Genomic DNA, 17261 nt, shown 5'->3' with positions numbered 1-17261 from the left:
CAGACAAGCTTCTACTGTTGATGCATGCGCAGGTGTTTTTCTCAATATTTACAACAACCAGCTTGTTTAGGCTGTTACCTTTTTGAGTTCACCTTTCCCTTTTTACCCTCAAAACATTTCTAATGAATTATTTTAGTAGTATAAACTATTGGACCCTTTATAACACCCCTACCCCCACCCTCAATGGGAAAAAAACCTGGATCCGCCCTTGATATACTTGAAGCGCAGTTTCTTGTTTAGAGTTATTCCTCTTTGTGGAACTCTTCAGGAATAAAACAAAAATACGTCAGGTCCGTAAATAAAGAGAGACGAATTACATCCAATGTTTACATTTTAACAACAATGTAATGCTTTAATATCCAAATATTTCTACAACTTATTTCAAGAAAATGCCTTGGACATTTCCTTGGACAGAATTTCTGAAGAAAAGGGCTTGTAGGTATCTTTTACAACACTACCTGGGACAGTTTTTGAAAGAGAAATTATCCCTTGACCAGCTGAGTGTTGACTTGTACAATGGACGAGGCTCTATCAAAGATCTAGAACTTGATGTAGAGGTAAGTGTTTTTTTTAACTCAGGAACCTGTTAAAAGTTACTTATTTGTTATTGCTGGCAATATTTTTATGCCATGGTGTAACAGATACACGACTGCATGGATTACATGACATTCTGATGTCACATAAGGAAATCAGATGGCATTGACTGGGGAAGTTTTGATGCCAAGGAAAAGCTCTTGGGCTTATTTTTTTCCTTCATTGGCTTTTAAGTTTTGTCCTTTTTTTCAATACAAAGTGAAATATATTTTTATAAATGTTGAATAATTTATGCCTCGAGTAATTGTCTGAAAGACTTTGTTCAAAGAAACCTCGAGCAGTTTTTTCTCTATAATTTCTTTTTGCCTTCAGAGTTCTAAATAAATAAAATTGTGCCATATAATAGATCGTAAAGTTGTAATAGTTAACTTTTGAGAAACAATATAGTCGAGCTTAACTGGTCATGCAAACTTGATTTAATTTGAAGGCTTTGAATGATGCTTTGGATAGCAGCAGTGTACCTCTGGAGATAATTGATGGCTTCATCAATCAGATATGTGTGTCTGTTCCCTGGACCAACCTCATACAGAGTAGTACAGAGCTGGAGATTCAAGGACTGGAGCTTACTGTACAGCCAAGACAGAGGAGTCAAAATGGTGGGTAAAAAATTCTGTTACACTCATATCTGCATTCTAAACTCTGATTCAGGAATTTACCACACTGCTTATTTCTCTCTCATTAACATTTAAGGGAATTATCATTTTCATTTGAATTGTGTGAAATATTGCAAAAAAGTATCAGAGAAATTTGAAATTTACGTTTGAAACATAATCAGAATAAAGCAGTGTCTTCTGTTTCAAGAATTGTTCTATTGTTCCATCAACTCAACATACAAATACGGTAATATGATTTTCAATTTGCCTAATGCAGTTGGTGGATTGGAGACCATGTTCAATAGTATGTGCAGTATGACCAGCAGTTTACAGATTGCGGAGGACTGTTTGAAGTCCACCTCTGATGGAGACCAGGGACAGGACCTAGGGACACCCTTTGAGGGGGTACAGAAATTTGCCCAGACCATTGACTCTGGTGGGTATAACTTGATGTTTAAACATCTTGTTAAATATCCAGCTCTCTATCTCTAACTGTGAAACCTTCACAAAGTTTGCTTTCAGTGCAATATTAGATTTTTACATATTTTTAACTATATAAGCATGCATTCTTATGTAAATCAAAGCTGTTGCATATAGAGTTAAAAAGAGAGCTGAATAAGCACCAAGACACAAATTTCACACAATTCATCATAATCATGATGAGGAGCAAAGTTGAGATTTTGGGAATATGACTTTTTTTTAGTGTTATGCAGAGTGAAAGTGACTCTAGTGGACACAGTCATAAGAGTAGAACATCTACCAAACACAGCCGAAAAAGGTGTAGCATTGGAAATCAAAATCAAAAGGTAAAGAGTAATATATATGTACTTAACATAATCTTATCCAACAAAGATGTCTCAAATTAAAATAATGATTAGCCTGTTTTTGTGGCTTGTATGTTCACCATCAAGCATTAATGCCAAGATCTAATAAAATTAATGAGTTTAGACTCTTTTTGGTGCCAGCTCCATTATGGCATCATAATTGATTTAAACTTGATTTTTCCCATTCTTTAAGACAGTAATAGAATTATGTAGCAAATGAATCATTTTCTATGCATTCAGTTCAAAATTATGTCAAAAGTAACTTTGCCCCATGACTATAAACTAACAATTGACTTACCTAAGTCAAAATTTCAAATCACTTGATATAACTTTTGAAAAAAAAAATGATAATGAAATTGAATTTGTATCATTTGTTGGAATTTGAATATTATACATAACTGCAAAATTTTAAGAACATGTCTTGAATAAAACTTAAGTTATTCAGAATAAAAATGATGACTTAAGTCTATTATCAGTTTATGGTCATGGGGCCTGGCTACCTATGTTCATGAAAATCTGTTTTCTGAGAGACTGTAGGCAACACTAAAACATTTCCTTTATCTGAGATTGAGAAAAACCCATATTTATGCAAGCTGACATTCTTCTTTTTAAATTGAAAATGGCAGTTTAAAGTATTTAATTTCATTGAAATTACCTAAAAATTAAGTCTCAATACATCTTATTTTACCAAGCTATATTTGTAAAGGCTCATTAGAAGAATTTGTTTCTCAATTTTAAGAAATCTATAGGCAACTTTCCTGTATTAAATCTTGTCCTTAATTTTATATAACTTTACAGAGTTGAATATTTTGATGACCTTGCTAAAGAGGAGGGTAGTCCAGTAGATGACGCCTCCAGAACAACATGGGAGCCAGCAGCAGTGGCCCACAAAAACATCCTGATTGATGGCATTCAGATTCTGTGTGATGAGTTCAGTCGTCCTACCCAACAGAATTATGACAGAATGGACTCCACTGGTTCATCTCCTCAGGTAAAATATTATGTAGTGCTGAGCAGTGGATTGGGGATGTGGGAGATATAATGTGGGTAAATAATGCAGTGATTATATAGCATACAAATGGTGAAATCTCTCCTAAACATTGATAAAAAGATTGTTTCAAGGATTTTAGCTAAAAAATCAAAGGAGATGGTGAGATTTTCTGATCAAAAAGTGTCTTGCCTCTGTCTGTCTGTTAAGTGGCACCTAGCTGTCATTTCATCTCACAACAGAGTTGGAGGGGATAAAGTAACATGCTTGTATATGTTTGTGTTGGTGTTAATTTGTCCTTGTGCAAAACAGAAGTGATGTAATTTGCATCAGGATATCAGGATCCACGTCACATCCTGTCCTGATTTTTAGCTGTGTTCTTTGTAAGGGGATGCTCCACTTTGTTGTCCCTTTGACATTTTTATCCTCGAATAAGGTATCTTTTGACTAATTTCAACAAGATTTTTAACAATTAAAAGCATCATTATTAGAAGGGGATTCAAGTTAGTTCAAATGAAGAACAGCACTCTTTATTGAAATACTCAAGGAAAGAAAGATAATGTAATGGTGCCATAAATAAATCTTGTTCTGAAAAATAAAGCGTCTTTATTAAATAAAGATCCATTTCTTTGGGACTACAACAAGGACTTAAGAATTATAAAGGAATATATACAGAATAAATCTTTAAAAATCTTCTTCACGAGAATAGTAAGTCCACAATTATCGGTAGTCATGTTGAGTTCTTTGTATTCCAGACTTTCATGTCCACCACTAGTTCCCCACCCTGTTCCCATGACAACCAGCAGGGTACATCACCAGTGACTGAAGTGTTCTCCGATCCTGTACAGATTGCTGGTTTTACTGGAAGATCCAGTCTAAAGGTGAAAATCAAACAGGAAGAGGGAGTTCAGGGGCCAAAGGTATGGCAAAAATTTATTTTTCTGAAGATAAAGCAATAGGTTTGAACAAATAATTAAGATTCGGGTATTAAGGAAAAAAGGAACAAAATTAATGTCTAACTTTGGTCAAAAGACCTTGAGATCAACTTTAACCAAAATTGATCAGTAGGCAGAATGTAGAAAATGTTTTAGTTTTAAGTGTCAGTTTAAATATAATCTACTGATCAGACCTTTTTGGTGATATGAATAAATTACTATTATTTTTGGGGTATTGAATGACATCAGAAAATGTAAACCATAGTATTCTTAGAGATGTAATTGGTCATTTTCCGTAATGTGCTTAAGGACGTTTGATCCTGAGTTTTTGAGTGGATTTTGGTCATGTCCTTTAGTTATAAAATTCTGCATCATTTTTAAATTCTAACATTAAATCTGAATTCTACAATGCAGGTTGAACTATATTCAATGAAAAAACCGCGATTAAATTCCATTCAAGTTGAATTAAACTAGGGACTATATTTTGTGGCGGAAGGTTTTTTAGACGAAAATCATCAGTTTTTCCCTTTTGAACTATTAATAACAGTACTCTTTATTTTGGATTCCTATTTTTCCATTCTGGTTGCACACAAAGCTGTTTTTTGCAGTAAAATGTGTCATGCTGGTTCTGAAATATCTATTAAACTATTTCTTATGAATTCTATCAACAAAGTGTGACAAATATAGTAAATATATTCTGAAAACCCTGGAAAAAATTGAGCAAAATTTAACGTAAAATTGACACTTTTTTAGTAATATCTGAAAATTAACATCATATACCCCCACTTTTGATGTTCTTTTCTAAATATTCAAGATAACCTTGAACTATTTGCTTAAATTCAGAAAAAGTTTAAGACTTTAAAATAAATTTCTTGCTTATTAAATTTTCTATGCCAGAAAAATCACATTTTATTAGTGTAGAAAGGTCAAATAATTGATTATGCGAAGTAATTTTAAACTTTTTCTTAGTTACAATTTTAAAGTTTCTTTTTTTAAACAGACTTGGAGTTCATTTTGTTTCTTGCTTTAATTGGATAAAAATATTGCAGGGAAAATGTCGAAGATGTAATTTTTAATTAAGACACAAATTTCAGTGCAAGAAGGTCATATTAAATGTATTGTAGCGCCATAAGAAGCATATTGACCCCCATTTTTTTATTTGAATTTAATTAAGCTATGTAAGTAGAAACTTAAAATATACTTGGCAAAAAAAGTTTAAGACTTTAAATATCAGGATCTAATGTCGTTAATATAGATGTTATCTTTATACATTTTTTTACAATTCAATGTAGTTTGAGAGGTTTTTCATTTCAGGTTGAGATAGAGTTAGATGTTGGAGGAGTCCACCTGCTGATGAGTCCTGCTCAGTTCCACTCAGTACTTGATCTGGTGGATGGGTTTCTGTCTCCAAGTAATACATTGATATTTTTTACTTTGAATAACAGAATAAAAGAAATACAGTAAAACTCGGCTATAAAAAAGTCACTAGGACCTATAAAATTACTTTGCTATTATATTTAATTTGTTAAATCAGTATAAGGAATTTGTTGAATTTATATAGCTGGGGATCCAAGATAACTTCGCCCTATCCGTGAATTCACAGTTTCCATGTTCATACTAAACAAGTTTTACTCTTTGAAATCAAATGATATAAAATCTTTCAAATATCTCTTTACAGAGATTTCAGTCAAGTTGGATTTGCGTGTATTGTAATATAATGCATTTTTGACTCAGATTCTAACATCGGATTGTTGTAATTAATACCAATTTTATTCAGATTCTAATGAGGGAGGCAGGAGGCGGGCCAGAAGTAAGAGTAAACCAATGAGTGACGAGGATTACAGGAAGGTGGAGACAGAGCTCCAGCGGCAGCTCCACTCGGACAGAATCCACTTCCACCAGACAGACACAATGATGGCCACAGATCTCCAAGATATCATGACTCACTCTATAGGTACGAATGTTATTCTTCTCATTTGTAGAAAGTTTATTCTTCAGCATAGCTGGTAGTGTTGGATGACTGTGCATGGGGCATAAAAATATTTTCAACAAAGTCAAGAGTAGGTACATCTTCTATCAATTACTGCTTGAGTACTATTAAGAGGGAAATAAATTGTTTAAATTTTAAAAAAAAGATACAATGCTACATTCTAAATCTTCAAATTGCTGCTGACAAGAGTTTCTTTCCTTTTTACAGACCTAATCAAGGGATGTTAAAATTCATATGAAGAGGGGAACAAAAAAAAATTCTCACTTCCTCACAACAATTTTAAATGCATTTAATTTTTACAGGAGAAGAACAGTACTTTTCCCTAGCCCCAGACCAGATGAGAGACATGGAGTCTTCTATAAACAGTAACTTCAGCACGGCCTCTGGGAGATCAGGAAGCACTGTCACAAGTGAGCGATTTAACCTCCCTGGACCTGTCCTGACTAAATAACACAATTATATTTACATGTATATTCCCTAAAATTACACAAAAAAAAATATCAAAAAAAAGATCTTTCATCTTAAAAAAAAATTGAAATTCATCGTCTTAAAATCTAGAGTGTTTTAAATTCCTTTACGTGTACTTCTATGTTCCTAATTTTTGCAACTATAGAAACAGTTTTAAGTAATATGCGCATTAATTTTACTGCATATTGCAGCCACGAAATCTGGATCAAAAAGAGATGCTAGAACTGGAAGAGGTATGTATTTTGAAACTTAAATATTTTTTTCATTTTAAGTTTTGATAAAAAAGATCATATTGTATAAAAGAAGAATGCAGTTAATCAAAATCAAAGTTTATATCATTTCTGTTTTAAAGAAAATTTTGGATGATGGCATTTAGACATTTCAATGTAATACATGTAAGTGAATTTTTGATGTACCACCTTTTACTTTATAGATTCAATGCAGCGCTTGTTTGATGATCCTACTGCAGAACTTTGCCGGTATCACTTGAGAGCAGCCTTCTTCTCTCTGGCTTTACTGCATGAAAATCCCTCCCAGAAAGTGGACCTGTCTACCAGTGCCAAAGCAGACAACAAGAATCAAATGAAGGCAATTGCTGCACAGTATTTCCAGAAAATGCAAGCATTTAGTGCTGCCAGCGGTAAAGAAGTGAAGGAGCTACGAGCTGCCTTTTCTGGGGCCTTGCCGCATGACCATCTAAGGTTTGTTGGCTTTCAGGTCTAGTTTCCTTAAGAAAGCTCTTTCTTTGAATTTTATCCTATCAAATTTAGTCAGATGCTCAGTAGTCTTTTCTCCATCTTTTTGGTTAACTTTTTGTATTTTCAATGTCCTGTCCCTAACCTAATTACCACAAGGCATCCCAAAACAAAATAGTTCAACAGTTTCTGTGAAATCATGTTAAGTCTTAGTGTTATATTCTCATGGGTAAGCAAAGTTTGTTTGGTTCCCAAGACCCTTATTGCTGGGTAACTCATATTTACAGAAGATTCAGAGAATTTTTTGTGAGGATGTTAATTTGTTGAGAAGGGTGACACAAGAAATCCATGAACATTGTTCCCCCATGAACATTTTTGATTCCACAGTGTTAAGAAATTCAAGCTTGCTCACCATGGGTAAGAATAGAATCACAACTGAGGTTTGACATCAAAATTTATAGTTTTAATTTAATTTTAAAAGTCTTAACCACATAAACTCACATAAATTTTTATTCCCAAGTCATATTGAATGCAGGTAAGCATTATTGTCCATGGGCCTCTAGTAATTATTTTTGGTAAGAAATATATTTATTAAGTCAGATCTTTAAAACTCTTTAACAGATTAATAGGTAAACCACTGAACATAGAGATCGTGGAGAGAACGGCCCCTACCCACCATTGTGTGACAATGGATATCACCGCTGGATTCCTGGATCTAGTGGAATATCTGTCCAACAGGAATCTGGAGAATGTTCAGCCAGACTCTACAGAGGTTAGTGCTCTTCTAAATCAAAGTTATATTACTGTAAATCACTTTTTATTCACGAGGACTTTATTTTCGAGTAATTACGCGAGACAGTGTGCTCGCAAAATTTTAATTCTCACGTAAAATAGTATTCCTTAAGATTATATAGAGCAGTGACCAAAATTCGTGAAAATTTTGTCTCGCTAATCAAGAATCAATGACTATCTCGCGAAAATAAAGTGTTGCGAAAATTTAGTGATCTACAGTACTTTGATGACCATCATGATCCCTCTCTTTTGCCTTGCCAGGAAAAACCAAGGGATTATAGGTCTTATAGGTTTGATCTTTGCTTGTCTGTGTGTCTGTTTCTATGCTGTAAAAGTACATACTCTGTATACAGTTGAACTTACCTATCTTGAACACCGATATCTTGAATTCTATGGATATGTCGAGGTGATTTGGAAGTCCTAACCACTTATTCTTTAAGTGTTTTACCCTGGATTCTCCAGTCATTGAATATCTCGAAGTTTTTTCTTGGTCCCATTTAGTTAGAGACAACAAGATTTGACTGTATTAGTGCACTTAGAATTTAGCATAATCTTCCTCGACAACTGATCAGCAAAACTAGAAATCAGTGATTTGGAACAACTTGAACTTCTGTCTACATTTGTTTAAATCATATATCAGCATATACTTGAATTAGCATACAAGAAACTTTGCAAAACATTTAGTTCAGTTTAAGCAGAAACTTTAGAGTGAGTATTCAAGACAATTGTGTCATTTTTAGCAAGGGTGTTGAAATCACTAAAATTAAATTTCACTTTGACACATTTAAGGACATATGCAATGTGTGTATACAGGTACTTTACAATAAAAATTTCCCACTAATAATTTCCAGGATATTCTTAATTAACCATAGTAGCATCAGATGTTCCTATGCAAAAAAACATAATACATTATTTTTGAGGCCTTTGGGGGTGTTTTGAACAAATATTAAATGATACCTTGTATTTTTAAAAGAAAAATTACCAAAAATATATTTCCTGTTGGTATTTCCTAGAAATTTGATTCAGAGGATGTGTATAGCATTACTATGTAGGCATCATAGGATTACACTAAGGTCCTTCAGTTATTGAAACTCTTACATAATACAAGGAAAAAGAAATTCAAGTTCAGACTTGTGTTGCATAACCATGTCCTTAGTTCATTATTCTATTTCAATCATTCTCTTAAATTTTTGAAAAATTGAATTTTACATTTTCTTCTTCAGGATCTAAAATTATAGCATACTAGTATTACACATGAAATTGCAATTCCTAAGCTTCACACATGTATATTCTATTTTTATATCACAGTGCACTGAAACATACCTGTATCAATATAATTGGGTATTTTACTAATTTATGGAAAAAAGGTCCTTAATCCTTATTATCTGCAACACATAAATTTGAAATACATCAATTGGGAATTTTATTAAACAGTACACATTCCTATATTTAGAAATTGTCGGGTCCAAGGAAAAATATTGCTTCAATTCTTCCTCCTTATTGTATGCAAGCTCAGAAAAGTTGAAGTTACCATGGACTCAAGTACCAAAGAATTAAAACATATTTCTCACCTTTGCATTCCCCAGTTCAGTCTTGTCTATAAGTTTACAATTAAATTTGCACAATAACAACAAAACTGTAGATACCTTTGTTTTCTGGTACTTGTATTTTATTTGCAGTTTTTCTTGCTTTACAGTACACATTGAGTATGTCATACCTTAAGCTATACTCATATTTTTAGCTCACCTCAACGAAGTTGGGGGAGCTTATGTAATACCCTCGGCGTCGGCGTCGGTGTCGGCGTCGGCGTCCACGTCGGCGTCGGCGTCCCAGGTTAAGGTTAAGTTTTTTGGAGCAGTTTTCTTTTTAAGTACTTCTATGTCCTATATTGATTAGACATGCATGGAAGATGGTTATAGTGTGTTTCATTGTACCAGTCAAAGTTTCAGATGCTGCAATTTCTGCAAAGGAATGACCAGGTTAATGTTTTTGGAGCAGGTTAACATTTTTGGTGCAGTTTTTGGTGTAGGTTTCATTTCCAAGTAACTATAATCCCCATGTTGACCAAACTTGCATGGATGATACATCTAAGGATGGATACTACCGGGCTTGCTTCGGATGCTGAATCTGACCTACATTTTCCGGTTGAGTGAACAGGTTTAAGTTTTTGGTGCAGGTTTCATTTCCAAGTAACTATAAGCCCTACGTTGACCAAACTTGCATGGATGATACATCTAAGGATGCATACTACCGGGCTTGCTTCGGATGCTGAATCTGACCTACATTTCCCGGTTGAGTGAACAGGTTTAAGTTTTTGGTGCAGGTCTCATTTCCAAGTAACTATAAGCCCTATGTTGACCAAACTTGCATGGATGATACATCTACAGATGGATACTACCGGGCTTGCTTCGGATGCTGAATCTGACCTACATTTTCCGGTAGAGTGAACAGGTTAAAGTTTTTGGTGCAGGTCTCATTTCCAAGTAACTATAAGCCCTATGTTGACCAAACTTGCATGGATGATACATCTAAGGATGCATACTACCGGGCTTGCTTCGGATGCTGAATCTGACCTACATTTTCCGGTTGAGTGAACAGGTTAAAGTTTTTGGTGTAGGTTTCATTTCCAAGTAACTATGAAACCTATGTTGACCAAATTTGCATGGATGATACATCTAAGGATGCATACTACCGGGCTTGCTTCGGATGCTGAATCTGACCTACATTTTGCGGTTGAGTGAACAGGTTTAAGTTTTTGGTGCAGGTCTCATTTCCAAGTAACTATGAAACCTATGTTGACCAAATTTGCATGGATGATACATCTAAGGATGCATACTACCGGGCTTGCTTCGGATGCTGAATCTGACCTACATTTTCCGGTTGAGTGAACAGGTTTAAGTTTTTGGTGCAGGTCTCATTTCCAAGTAACTATAAGCCCTATGTTGACCAAACTTGCATGGATGATACATCTACGGATGGATACTACCGGGCTTGCTTCGGATGCTGAATCTGACCTACATTTTCCGGTAGAGTGAACAGGTTAAAGTTTTTGGTGCAGGTCTCATTTCCAAGTAACTATAAGCCCTATGTTGACCAAACTTGCATGGATGATACATCTAAGGATGCATACTACCGGGCTTGCTTCGGATGCTGAATCTGACCTACATTTTCCGGTTGAGTGAACAGGTTAAAGTTTTTGGTGTAGGTTTCATTTCCAAGTAACTATGAAACCTATGTTGACCAAATTTGCATGGATGATACATCTAAGGATGCATACTACCGGGCTTGCTTCGGATGCTGAATCTGACCTACATTTTGCGGTTGAGTGAACAGGTTAAAGTTTTTGGTGTAAGTTTGATTTCCAAGTAACTTTTAGCCCTATGTTGACCAAACTTGCATGGATGATACATCTAAGGATGCACACTACCGGGCTTGCTTCGGATGCTGAATCTGACCTACATTTTGCGGTTGAGTGAACAGGTTAAAGTGTTCATCAAGAGATGAAAATTCTCAAATTTGCTTCAGATGCTGGATTTTGATTACATTTTCATGAAGAAGAACTAGTTTAAATTGTTTATGTGGGTCTATTTCAAAGTATCAGGTCAAAATTGCTTAAATATTTTCATTTTTGGAATGTACACTTTTTGTTGATTAATTGTGTGACTTTGCCTTACTTAAAGACAACATTCGTTGAGGTGAGCTCTGTAATCTCTGATTACCTATGTTTAATAAAATCTTTTGGTTTATGATAAAGATATCTTAAAAGAAAAGAAAAACAATATATTTTGACTCATTATCTAACTTTTATGATCATATTTCAATGAATTGGTACACAATTAAAAAGACTAAGCCAGTAAGGTACAGAATTCACTGTGTCTTTTTAGCTCTTCTGAGCCAAAGGCTTAACAATGCTTCAAAGAGCTAATCTTATGGCCATCTCTGTTTTTTTTTCTGAATTTCATAAAACTTGGTACATATGCAAGTCTAAACAAAAAATAATAATTTGTTATATTAGTCTTGTAATACCTACAAATTTTGAAGTCCAGATGCTTATTTTTCTCCACCTTTACAATGAATACAAATCAGTAGAGCTAGAGTCTTGTCAGATACGTGTATTTATAGCTGCACTTTCTTTAGTGTATGAGCAGAAACATTTTTTATTGTGAATGTCAAAGTGTTGCACAGTTGCAAAAATTTTATATTTAGTTTCAACAAAATAGTCCCTGTGGCATCTAAGCTGTTGCAAAAATGGCTTTGACCTGATTTTCTCAAACAATGATACAGAAGGTTAGAGATAAACAGTATTGACTGGCTTTTTGGGTAGATTAACAGTATGGGGTTATCAAAAAAATACCAAAGTGCTTCAGATCAGAGATGAAGTCCTCTGTAAACATAATTTTGCAAAATCAAACAGATATTTCCATTTTGTACAACATTTGTGAAAACTATAGTTTAACTAGGTTGAATATAAGATATTTCTTTCCATGGTAATTTTACTATATATAAGCATTATCTCTTACAAATTGCTCAATTTCTGATCATGTGATAAAATGATTTGGATTGATGTTTTAAATATCATAAACATGCAGGCATTACTGCATGTGTTTATTGGGGAAATTTTTTTTTGTTTTGGTACATTATGCATAGTCAGGATTTTGGTTTATATTAATGTCCTAGTAGGGTCTCTTCATGAATTAATCATGGATTTTGATCAACTAGCTGTTATTAAAAAATAAAAATATGTGGCTTTCAAAAACATAGAGTAAAATTTAGACTCGATCTTTTTAAACCCAATGAACATGTATGTCAAGTCATCCGAGGATTTTGAACTTGTGATGTATGTAGGTGTCGAGCGAACTAATATAAAATTTGATGTTATGGATTCATTTGTTCCTTTATGCCCTAAAGAAATTCTGCATTTATATTGTGCATCTAGGAATCTATAATTCTGATTGTATCACATTTTACCTTTTAGTTATTACTTCTTTATTTGAAGCAATTTCACACAAGGACAGTTTTTGTAAAAATTACACAATACATATCTTCTATTTACATTTAAATAACAACTTGTAGACGAATGGCTGTGTAATTGCCCTGTGAAGGCTGCATGCATATAGAGGATCCTAAAATTTAATTTTAGTTTAGGTTGATCTATACACGTATGAACCTCTTAAAATTTCTTGAGTTTGTTTTTTTGTTTTTTTTTTTTTCAATGTGTACCTGTAATAAACTGTATGTGAAAAATTAGTGCATGAAAAAAGCTAATGCCACAGTAAGTTTTAAACTTTGTGCAGAAGTCCTAGAAACTTTTCCTGAAAAATAATTTAATAAAATTATATATTACATACATGTATTATTTTGTTTGAAGATTTATAGCCAATAAGTTTTCAATGTTTAGAATTAACCTAAATAGTTACACGTACTGTATGAGAGAGCACATGTTTCCCAGACCTATCTCCCATCAGCAGGCCTGGTTGTCGCCGTGTTAGGGTAACTCTATCAAGATTTAGATAGTCACAGCTTTTAAATTGTGTAATTCTACCCAAACCAAGAGATTTCAGGTGTAAAAACATTCCACTAGGTCCCAGTAAGGCAGCTGTCCTACTCGCTGTCAGCACCATTGTATCTACGTTATGGAGGGCATGTAAAACGTCGTGCACAATACAGATAGATGTGTTTGTGTCATTCAGGTGTAAAATGTCTTTACATGGTTCAGTTTGTTTTTTATAAAATTCATCAAAATGTTATATATTTGATAACCCTTGGCTGAGAGTCGTATGAACAATATATGATACAGTATTAACAGTTAATTTCCTATTCATAACTGTTTCTAAGTGGATAATTATTCTCACAATAGAGCTTCAGTTTTTTTTTTTCTGATCCTGCACAAATTATAATGAAGTAATTGTCACTATCATTAGAGATGGATTTTGAATTGTGAGTTTGTTTACTTGTAGGTGATCGATATATCATGAAATAAAATAAAACTCAGTAACTCCTTCATGTAATGAGATTTTATTACTAAGGTTTTTAAAATCTGATCAATAAATATACACTCATTAAAAGATTTATAAAGGAAAGAATGTCTTTTTAATGTTAATGTTTAAATCTACAAACAGAGGATTTAGACCATTTTTCATGTCCCTTTAGGCAATTGCTCTATCTGTGCATTGAATGGGCAGCGCTTTTATAAGGTGAATATTTTGTAGACAGAAATATTTGACATAAACTGACAGAGCATAAAAAGAACACGTCTACCTCTAATAAGGACACATATATAGGTGATAAAAAAAGTTTTTGGAATGAAATCTGATCGTTTTCTTCTTCAATGACAGAAGGTCATCTAGCTCTTGGCACTTATTTAAATCTGTCCTAAAAAGTATTTAATTGAAAAGAATTTTACTGGATGTTTTTCAGTTGGGAGCGATCTTCAGTTAAAATGAGGTTTCTTTATGAGCGAAGGAGTCCGTCAGAAAATTTAATGGCCAAAAAAATGTGGTCAAGTGCAGGCCGATGTTTAAATATAGAAGCTGAATGAGAAGAGAAAGATAGGCAACACCCATATCCTCAGTCAGACTCATATTACCTCGGCCTTCACTTTTGAAGATAATTTTTTTTAGAACAGAAGGTTCATTAGACACAGCTAGTAGCTTGGTTTGATTTCATAACCCTTGTATTGATTTTAGCAAGGTAAACATATTTATGTTGACTCATTGGATTTTCCAGTAAAAAGGACTTTATCAATATGCGTAGTAGCCAGGTTTACAACCTCCCTTGCTGGTGTCCCAAATACTATATAGATAAGAATATTGGATCGGGAAGATGATTTGTGTATTACGGTATTGGCTTAATGATTTACGGGATTTTATTTTGATTCTGCCTAGGCAACAGATGACCATATTAACAACTTGTAAAATAACATGTGTATCATCAAATCTTAATGTCATTACATGGTCAGTTAGCACCTTTTATGTATCGACTACCCAACCCTGAGTAATTTGTCACTCAATAAATTCCATGTCCTACAGGTAGCTTGACTCCAGGTCTGGACAGAAGAGCCCTATACTTGCTGATCCGATTTTTTTTCATATTGGCCCTAGGGCAACATTTAAAATATGATGCATATCTTGGGACAGATGTCATTTAGGGGATAAATCATGTAAATTTTAGTGTGACCTCTGTTCCTAGCATGACTTCATAGGTGTATAGCTACAATGGTATTCCTTAGTGTTACAAGATTACCTGAAGAGAGCTTTAATTTAACAACTGGTTTCTCCAATGACATCATTAGATTATTTAAGACTAAAAGATATATAACCCCCAAATTACCATCTGATGTCATATGGGGAAAGAAAATAAAACTGTCAGACATTAATTTCTGAATGTTTTAATAGGTATATGTCCATGTTCTCAAGAAGCTGATATATCGCCAATAATCACATAGTAAAAAAATAAAGAATTATAAAATTTTATACATTTTAATCAACAACATTTGTAGATAAAAATATAGAATTACAAAATGCATAATTGTATTGACAGACTTCATAGTTCACTTTGGAATGCATAAGAAAAGTTTTCTATCACAATGGGGAAAAGGGGGGGGGGGTGTACAAAGAGATCAGACATACAGCACATTATGGTCATTCAGGTTCATGCATACATCTTTATCTACAGATATAGTTTTATTTTTCATATTGATTTGTTTCCTTCAAATAGACAATCTCTCTTTCTAACAATATAAACAGTCAATTACTGATGAAGAGTGAACCTGTCTAACTTGACTACTTGGGTATAGCAGAATCAATTTTACCATATATACTGTATACAGGGAAATTTTTGCTCCTTTTGCCCCACCCTCATTTGGGCAAATCTAAAACAGGGTGAATTCAAAGAATACAGTATGATTTCTTAATCAAAATTATGACTGTGCGAATCTAAAATGTGGCAAAATTGTTTGCAAGTGTGAAAGGGCAATAATAAAAATGTACAAAAATACAGTAAAGTAGAAAATGTTTAAAAAACATTTTAAAGATTTGCTCTTTTTTTTTTTAGCTCTAAAGCAGTATCACCCAAAGAAATTTTGATTCTATTGTAGTCAGTTATCGAATGTGCAGGACAAAAGGTTGTAGCTTTAACAGTTTTGAAAGTTTTCTTACAAAGTCTTTCAGTCAATGTCTTAAGTATGCTAAAATTCCTTTGATGATACACTGGCATAAATACACAATAACCACAAAATCCATGTAAAATCATACATTTACATCAAGCAATTCATCCATACATCATACATACCATACAGATATACACATAGAGCACCGTGGACTATGGACAGATCTTGTTTACATAACTATATCTAATACAGTACATATAATAAACATATCTTCAAAGATCTGATTCATTTTTTTGTCATTAATGAATAAGCTACTACCAGTAGTGTAAATCAGTCCTTGAAGGTGCAAACCAGTATATCTTGGCCGTGTATTCATTAATCTGAGTACCCGGTAGCTAAATTTAATGATATGTATTTACTCCAATGCAAGCTAGGATCCCTGACATGGAATATTTGCATGTTAAATGGAAACTGACTCCATTTTGTGCATAAACGGACATGTAACAACTAGAACTATACAATATTTCATTTCTGTATTCCATGTACTGGTATATATAATATACAATATGCATATATATCATATATATGAAAGAAGTACATATATTTAATATCCATCACATAGTTACCTACTAAATAAAAAAGTAACACATAGCACTTATCGTAATTTTTGGATTATAGGTCGATGGGGTATATAAAAAATTTAAAAATCCATGTTCATGACTTAATTTTTTAAAAATTCTTAGATAAAGGAAAAAGTTACTATATAGGAAAGGCTTTAGTTTCCTGTTTTATATATAATATACAACTTATCAAAGAACAGGTAAGGTGCTAAAAATTACCGAGGTAATTTTTATGACATGAATATATACTTTGAAAATTAACAGGTATTTTATATGATACAGTATTAAAAAAATTTTTTTATAAGTAGCTGAAATTTCATTGAATTGTGTTAAAACACAGATTTTAGCTCCAACTTGCCTGTTCAATGCCTCCGTAGTTTCACACCGTTGTTAAATAAGAGGCATAAATAACATGTAAATACGTTATTATTTTACAGCTATAATTCGGGAAATACCTGAGACCAAAGAATAGTAATTCCGATTTCAGAACAATTTGGACACATTCCTATTAATTTTATTCAGAATTATTTCGTTACCGGTGGACACTTTAAATTGCACTTCGATGTCCACCATGGTAATTTTTCTTCTCCAGGGATTTGCTAAAACACAGATGACCATTGAATTTATATATCACATCAAAAAATGAAATCATATT

The 17261-nt window shown here is 33.4% G+C and overlaps 1 protein-coding gene across 1 annotated transcript in view; it reads left to right on the top strand.

The window, feature by feature from the left end:
* Nucleotides 1–271: 271 nt before the first annotated feature.
* The window catches only part of LOC134282935 (autophagy-related protein 2 homolog B-like), a gene marked incomplete at its 3' end in the record, with an annotated part of 53521 nt that continues 36531 nt past the window's right edge, over nt 272–17261 (top strand). Inside the window, exons 1-12 of the mRNA XM_062765359.1 lie at nt 272–557; nt 1022–1190; nt 1465–1623; nt 1891–1993; nt 2810–3002; nt 3755–3919; nt 5249–5345; nt 5712–5888; nt 6227–6334; nt 6584–6625; nt 6826–7093; nt 7709–7859. Of these exons, the coding sequence (XP_062621343.1) occupies nt 390–557; nt 1022–1190; nt 1465–1623; nt 1891–1993; nt 2810–3002; nt 3755–3919; nt 5249–5345; nt 5712–5888; nt 6227–6334; nt 6584–6625; nt 6826–7093; nt 7709–7859 (1800 nt within the window). The remainder of the gene's footprint in view (nt 558–1021; nt 1191–1464; nt 1624–1890; nt 1994–2809; nt 3003–3754; nt 3920–5248; nt 5346–5711; nt 5889–6226; nt 6335–6583; nt 6626–6825; nt 7094–7708; nt 7860–17261) is intronic.

This window comes from Saccostrea cucullata, unplaced genomic scaffold (assembly GCF_032062105.1).
Source record: "Saccostrea cucullata isolate Sc308-1 unplaced genomic scaffold, CSIRO_AGI_Scuc_v1 ctg647, whole genome shotgun sequence".
NCBI lineage: Eukaryota > Metazoa > Mollusca > Bivalvia > Ostreida > Ostreidae > Saccostrea > Saccostrea cuccullata.
This window is presented reverse-complemented; position numbering and strand designations above follow the sequence as displayed.